Genomic DNA, 8,275 nt, shown 5'->3' with positions numbered 1-8,275 from the left:
TTGCAGGGAGGTGAGTGAGACAGCTCGCAGGATAGGATAGGATACGATATTGTTTTGCTAATAAGAATTCGTGTAAGTTCTAAATCCCCCTGGCTCTGTCGTTTGTAATCTCGTGGATGATGCAACTCTTGCTTGATCGTCAATAAAGCTTGTTGTGGTGGCCTTCCCTAAAAGAAAGCACGATCCACCTTCACCTTATTTTTCATTTGATTGATGTATGCCCTTCAATGCCCACCCAACCACTAGAAGTTAAAGACTAGGGATTTGTATGGCCATTGAAGGAAATGATAAAAGAATCTCAATGTGCATCCATCGGTATACAATCTTGTCAGAGATTAACGATTTAGCCTAGCAGTAAGTCCTACAAGAATGGCAAGATTTAGCTTGCCGGGTAAGTTTCAGAAAACGATATATATTTAGTCCAGCAAAAATAAAATGCGACAAACTATGAGAATCTGATTCAAAAAATAAATCATAATTAAGGTTGATGATGACAAAAAGTACGCGAACATAGCGTAACTTAGATAGTTAGGTTCCTTTTGGTGGAACCAATCCATCTAGGTTCATGTTCTACACTTCACATGTACGGTTTCATATTTCCTGATATTATTTCAGACTTTTTTGACGCTATTCTGTCAGTGGTATGGCGTGCCCGTTAACTACATGTGCTTGCATATCACAAGCCGTACCGTGTTTCTAAAAAAAATGTGATAAAATGTATCGCCTGAGCGCCCGACCTCGACCTCTTCCGATTCGGCTTCTTCCTCTCCACATAGGCCCATAACCTCCACCAGCTCCAGTCCGACCTCATCAAGCATGCCTACTCCTTCGACCACTTCATCCCGCCCTCCAACCCTGCGGGTGTCGAGGTCACCTGATCCTCCTCCGTCACCCACGTCTTCTGCGTCTCCGATTCGGCCTCCCGTGGAAGTGGCGTGGCGCTTCCCCTCCCGTGTTTGTGGAAGAGGAGCACCGGTTCGGCCTGATTGAGCAACAACCATGGCACCAACGAGGAGGGAATAGAACAGGTCAGGTAGGTTGCCTGGCATAGTGGATGGATCTGAGATCGGCCGGTGGAGCTCCCTGCTATAGTCAGGAACCGTTTTTGGGTTCACTTCGGTCATAAAAAAATTGGAGCAAACCAGAAAAACTCATGGTACTAACTAAACCACGAACGTGGCATCTACAATCAGCAGAGAATTAAGAAAATAAAATAAAAACAGGTAATTTGTTTTGTAGGTTTCGCTAATTTGGTAAAAATTGAGAATTTCACAAAAAAAGAGGGAAAATAGAGAATTTTGCTAAATGAGGTAAAATATATACAGTATATCACAAACGTGAAACTAGGGAATAAAAAAAAGAATTCCTCTTTTTTATAGATAATATATATATATATATATATATAATTTCGATTGATAAATTCATTAAACATCTTTGGGAACATTTATGGGCTGGAATAAGTGGGCTGCCAATCCTACGACCCAGGCCGAATCATCATCATACGTAGTTTGTTTTACATACATACAATAGGTAGGTACAGGCACCTGCAGACCGTGGTGGTGCGAATATTATTTTTCTTGGAAAAGGAAAAAAAGTTTAATAACGAATATTAATGCTTGCTTGCACGACTTCATGCATAAGCCATGCATGCATGGCTGCATGCGTGCGTGAATATATCTAGACCACGTCGACAGAACGGGCAAAGTCCATCCCGGGCGCCGCCGCCGCCTCAGCAGCGCATCTCCTGGGAACGTCGACGGCGCCGGCCATCTCGGTGACCGGGCGCACCTCGGCGCACGAGCTCTTGTCAGCCTTGCCGACGTCGATCACGACGACGTGGTCCTCTGCGGGCACCTTCCATGCCTCTTTCCCCTCCTTGACCTCGCTTGCCACCGGCGTCTTGTTCATGTAGAACACGTAGAGGACCATCTGGATCACCCCGAAGGTGAAGCCAAGGACGTTTGGGAGCTGGAAACATAATTTTAATCGTCAGTGCTCATGCTTGAGAGAATAGTTTGTGTAGAAAGGGTTGTTTGTTGCTGTAGTTACCGCGACGTATTTGTCCTTGATGAGCAGGCCGTAGAGGAACCAGACGATGGCGCTGAGGGTGAGCGTGAGGGAGAGCGTGAAGGGCATGTACTCCACACTCTTGGTCTTGATGACTCGTCCCTGGGAAAGGAAGGAACACATCAAGTTAATTAGTTGACGCACGTACAAGAGGTCCCGCCATGCATGAGCTCAAGTAGGAGGTTTGTCGGTCAAAAAGGGCTCACAATGATGCTGAGTGGGGCAACGAAGACGCAGACGGAGAAGCCGACGCAGATCCAGCCGAGCGAGACAACGCGTGTCTCGCCATGGAAGGCGAAGAGGGTGAGGAGGAAGATGAGCCCGAAGCCGGCGATGTTGAGGAGGACGACGATCTTGGCTGTGAAAATCTTGGCCTTCCTGGGGGCGTAGACGAGGTACATGACGATGTAGACGGTCTCGATGACGCAGCCGGCAGCGTTGATGCTGATGAGGAGGCCCTCACCGGTCTTGACCAGTGCGTAGAAGATCCACAACATCGCGCTGAACAGGGCCACGACGTAGGGCACCGACTGGAACCCCTCCGTGGATTTGCTCTTGAAGATCCGGTAGAATGTTGGTCTAATATTTTATTTTTGTGAGTACATTAGTTAGTTATTATGGAGAATAATTAACAGGATCAAATGAAACAAAAACCAACATAGACAGTCGCTTACATCGGGGCCAGGAGGCTCGAGAAAGAGATCACGTTGCCTGCAAAGCATAAAGTTTAGCAAAGTTAGCGATGAGTTGTGATAATTGTATGACACATTTACATCTTTCTTTTATGCGCTTTATCCTTTTCGAAAAACATAAGCAATTTGCTTTGTTGTTGTTTCTTTTTGGGTTTTTGGCGCACCGAGCTACATGCCACTAGAGCCAGTACTAGACTACACATCAATTAATCAATCAGTGGCAAAGATAGGATATATAGATAGACGCTGCAAAAGGGTGATCTCAAACGACACAAAGTAGTCTACTAGTACTGCACTAACAAATAGTAGCTGTAATAAGAAACTATGATAATACAAGGGGTAATTGTCGGTCATCTGTTGTTCATGGTGAGAATAATATACCTAGTAGGCCGAAGGCGAATGCCCAAGGGTGCTCCATGGATAGGCCACCCATTGTGATACAAGGATGTATAACAGTGAGATGGATGCGAACTTGGTATAACAGTGGGGCGAGAGATTGTTTTTGCTCGTCTCGCTCTCTCTCTCTCTCTCTCTAACCCTAGACTCCTGGTGGAGCGAAGGGAGAGGTATGGAGAGGAGAGCTCTCTAAGTTGGTTGAAACTCTTAGCCTGAATTGTAAGGTTGGTAAATGGGTGCTTTATATAGGCAGGAAGACATGACTGCCTTGGCGTATGCAAGCTGTCCGATCACACATATGCCACACAAAATTAGTGATTGGCTTTCTAGAAAAAAGAAAGGGTTTCCAGCAATGAATAATTGAGCTTATCTAATGTGCTATGCTTGATAGAGATAATGATGGAAATTTTAAAAAGTTGTCGCTTTGGTGCACTCTTTAGCTTTAGTGTGCATAATGCCTCTGCTGCTGAATTGTTGTACACTCCGAATTGTGTTGCACTACGTCATTCTTCTGATCTTCCCAACCCCTAGATCTTTGGGGTGTGGTATTAGCCGCCAGAGAAGTGCGAACCAAATAAGACATTCCAACTGAGAGGACACTTCAGACCCTTAGTTCCTTGAATTTACTGAAAGAAATGTCTTACAGCAATAAATAATAAAGTTTATATGCTATATCTATTTTCCTTGTCAGTGTTTAGACATAATGATAGATAAACATAGTGTCCAAAAATTGAATTAATTTAACAGCCTTCTCGTACTAAAAATGTAAGCAAAGAGTTATTAATCGAATGTACCGACATAATTGTACTTTTAGTAATGAATGCACTAATAAATACTCATCTTACGGAGTTGGTATAACTTTTAAGAAGTATGCAATTGCACATACAGTCAAATAATGTTAGTCACCTTAACCTTATTTCATATAAACATAATCCAATAATGTATTTATGCGAGTACCATAGTCCCCAAAAGATTAGTTCCTAGAAATGATGCAACCAATGTCTTAGATCGTCAAATCCATAAAAAAAAGTCATGCAGCTTAACTTTCCAATCGAATTGACTCGTAGAACCATGTTTTACTATTACAACATATTTTACTGTACAATTTCTGAAAAATAGTAGTGAAGTGTTTGACCTTGCTTATATAAGCTTGGGATGTCTTAGACCTCCATAGCATTGTGGTAGATTATAATAAGCTGTTCGAGATTAGATTTGTAGGTTTTATTACTTCAGTAGTTAGTTGTTTAATTATGACCTACAAAATTTTCGATAAAGGGCCTATCTTTGACTCAAAATGTCACATCAATGTAATACAATCAAAACAAGTTCAAATCCATTCTGTACGTACCAAGATAAACACACAACCACATGCACTCTAAATAACGCTGACAAAAAAAAAGTTGTTCGAGACTACAATAACTAAGGCGAGGGGGAGGGGGGCTCAGACTATGCCTCCAACCATGTCGGGCAAAGACATCCTCGTCCTTCTATTCCGCCCGCGTACACATGGATATAAACAATTGTCGGTGTTCATATCGCTGAAGAATAGACTACAAACGGGCGTAGACTGCTAGATAACATGTACCAAAGAGATTCTGACTTATAACTATTTTTTTCTCAAAAAAGAAAGGGATTACTCTCAGCCTCTGCATCAAAAGATGCACACAGCCATTTAGTAAAATGAACCAAGTATCAAAGTATCAAGAGCGGCTCTAGTAGAAACAAAGCAAAAATTACATAACAAAATGCCACAACCGGCACAAATAAGACAAAATACCTACACACATATCATATTATTGGACAGTCATCCAAAGTGGTTGTATGTATCCCGTGCTATGTATTGTCTCTCATCACTTGCACCCAAAAGTCATAAGCTCCCCGCTTCCACATGGTGTAGTAATGACCACATACGGATCCATCTAGACGCTCTATATATTACCTGCAATTTTTCTTGAATTTTTATTATTTTAAACACATAGAGACAACTGTAACTATATATATTGTCTCAGTAAATTATAAAAGAAATTTAGCATGATAGTGTATTTTTTGCTCTCAGGCTCCATGGAGCCCTTTATTTTCAAACATTCCAAAATCAACTTTTTAAATTACAATTTTTTTAAATACACAAGTAATTATAGATGTATATTAAATGTGTGTGAAATTTCATCACAAAATAATTTCTAAGTGGCCTGTACAAAAAAATCATGTGATTTTATAGTGAATAGTAAATGTTCTATAAATACACAAATTTGTCATTTTTGTGTAGCTCGCATTAAAAAGTATTTTGTCATGAAGCTTCACAGACTAGTAGTATACATCCATACATATATGTGTATTTTTTCAGTTATTTCTGAAACTTATTTTTTTTTAAATTTGATGTTTTCAAGTAAAGGGCTCCAAGGAGCTCTAGCTCCATTAGGCATTTCCGATTGCTAAAAATATATATAAAATTTTGTAAGCACAAACGAAGCATATGCTTCTCAGTTTCCTTCTATTAATAATGCAACTAGCTAAGTGGTCCTTTTGTGCTGATACGAGGGACCATGCTAGCTAGTTTCAAATTGCTGAAATTACAATGCAAATGATGTTTGGCTTGCTAATCAATCGAGTCAACTGGACTTCTCTCAAGAAAGATAAGAGCATCCAGAACCGGGCACCCCATAACCCCCTCAAATGCGTGGGTGGATGGCCCGGTCAGTGACTGGTCAAAAGAATCCGACCTAGACGGGCGCCTCAAACGCCCGGGCTGAACGACACCCTTCATTTCCAGCCCAAATGTAGGGCGGATATAGGGAGGCCCAGACGCGATTGGGCGCATCAACCACGTCGGACTGACGACCGGATCACACAGGAAAACACTCTGAAACCCGGCGGTCCGAAGCTCGTCTCCTCCGTCGGACTATAGCGCCGCTCCAGTGGGCCACGTAGTGCCCTAGCCGGCTATTTAAGCCAAGTGCTAGCACCGAAATCCTATCTGTCCACACTTCCCCCCTCCCGTCCACCGCCACCATCACTTCCCACTCGCCGTCCGCTACCACTAGTAGTCATGCCACCATAGTGCCAGGTAAGGAGCTATCCATATCTAACGTCGGAGCACCGCCTGCAGCTCCTTGAGTAGATCCGGGCAAGGCGTGAAGCCCGGATTGCCGCCGGGCTACCCACGCATGTAGTGGATCCGAATGAGGACTTGGAGGAGGTGGAGGAGGACGGGGAGGACGCATAGTAGTAGTAGTAGGAGGAGGACATGGAGGACGCTGGGCACGCGGATCTGCATGCAATCCATGATTCCCTTCGGTCGGAATCGGAGGCAGAGGCCAACCGTCGTCATCTGCAGGAGGCGGAGCACGCTGCGGACAAGATGCTCGCTTATATGGATGAGGAGGAGGAGCCGGAGCCCTCCTATGCGCCTATCTACCCGGCGCCCAACACGGATGTCGTGGACATCTCTGACGACAAAGCGTAGTTTAGACTAGCGTGATGTGCGTAGTACCTAGGATTTCTTTTGCATGGTTTGTATGGTTTTAGGGGATGAAAATACGAGGTTCTCAGATGCATAGCAACAATTCTAAGATCTGGCCAGTCAGTGGCCGCAGATGCCCGCTGTCTTGTCCGCCGGCATTTGCTGATTCTGATTTGGTGTCTGCGGCTGTAGATGCTTTAACGCAATTGAAGTGTGTGTGCGCTTGTCAAGTATACAGTACACGCTAGACATGTTACACTCACAAAATCTAAGAACGATGTGGAATTTTAGAATGCTCGAAATCTGTATAGACTGTTAATCTTTTTATGATCTAATAGGTTACATAATAGTACTTCGTCGGTTTTATCTAAACATGATGGTGTCAGTCAATTGATTTGGTTAATTTTCAGTCCACTAAGATTTAGCCACAACATTCTAAATGCAGCTGCAAAATGAAATTTTACGAAGTACAATGCTACCCTTGTCCACCGGACGGTCAGAATTAAAAGTATGTCTTACCTCTAGGCACCTAAGGTAGTGCACCTTATTAATAATAAAAGAGCTAAAAAACTATACCCGTGGTGCTGTTTGGTTGAGAATTCGGTACGGATGTAGAGTTAGTAAATCAATAAGCCTAGTTATATATTCTTCATATATGACTTCCAATGAAAAAAAGTTCTCCCTATATGAAGACCCTGCATGTTCACTGCTGACATCCTGATTCCTACAAGCAAATAAAAAGGAGGGAAGAAGTTAGCATCTATCCAGAATCTTGGTAGATGTTCTCTTAACAATATTTTGCGCTTGACGATGCGGACGGCGGACCCATGATTGGAATTGGACGCACACGAAAGCTGTTGATTTTTTTGTTTGAGTGCTACGAAAGCTGTTGATTATTTTTGCAAAAAAAGAAAGAAAGCTGTTGATTAGCAATTGGTCGGGTAGCAAAGAACGGATGCCGTTGCTCTCTCTTTTGGAAAGCCGGCGCAGATGTAATCAGGTCCACTCAAATTTGACCAACTTTGTGGCTTTTGTCACTGATATACACGTTCACACAGCGCGTGATTTTCAGGGCGAGGATCCTTCCCCCCGTGATTCCTCAAAAATTAAAGCGTGTGTTTCATATGAGATTCATGGTCGATATAGTTTCTCCATCTAGTCAATCCATCCAAGGGCACACACCACCACGACTCTTGAGGAGCAAATATGACGCCCTGGTTTGAATGTAGGCAAAATTGTTCTTCGATTCGTTCTAACCCTGAACCTGAAGATTCATCCATTGCACGTTCAGTCATTCATCTCCCTGGCTCCGATTTATTTATTTTCAGTCTAGTATGGAACTCCATGTTTTGATACCTTATATAGCAAGGGCATTTGCATGTGTCTTTATCCCTTACTACATATTCAATGTATTTTTCATGCTACAGCGAGCGGCGAACATTCGAATGAAGAAGACGACTTCTATGGTTTTTGGTGTAATCTTATTTTTTACATGCCATTTGTGTCTTCTTGTCCTTCCTTTGTACTCTCTCCGTTCGGAATTATTTATCACAAAAATGGATGTATCTACAACTAAAATACATCTAGATGCATTTATTTTTTGGACAAGTAATTCCGAACGGAGGGAGTACTTTCTAATCGCTTTTCTTCGCGATGGCAA

The 8,275-nt window shown here is 42.8% G+C and overlaps 1 protein-coding gene across 1 annotated transcript; it reads right to left on the bottom strand.

The window, feature by feature from the left end:
• Positions 1-1,351: 1,351 nt before the first annotated feature.
• On the bottom strand, positions 1,352-3,405 carry LOC123139608 (bidirectional sugar transporter SWEET13). Its single transcript, XM_044559366.1, has 5 exons — positions 3,141-3,405; positions 2,742-2,778; positions 2,274-2,646; positions 2,050-2,169; positions 1,352-1,968 (listed from the first exon to the last, which is right to left on the bottom strand). Exons 1-5 carry the CDS (start codon positions 3,190-3,192, stop codon positions 1,678-1,680), a joined length of 873 nt encoding a protein of 290 aa, XP_044415301.1. The 5' UTR covers positions 3,193-3,405; the 3' UTR covers positions 1,352-1,677.
• Between the last annotated feature and the right edge of the window lie 4,870 nt (positions 3,406-8,275).

The sequence above is a fragment of the Triticum aestivum genome, chromosome 6B, assembly GCF_018294505.1.
Source record: "Triticum aestivum cultivar Chinese Spring chromosome 6B, IWGSC CS RefSeq v2.1, whole genome shotgun sequence".
Lineage (NCBI taxonomy): Eukaryota > Viridiplantae > Streptophyta > Magnoliopsida > Poales > Poaceae > Triticum > Triticum aestivum.
This window is presented reverse-complemented; position numbering and strand designations above follow the sequence as displayed.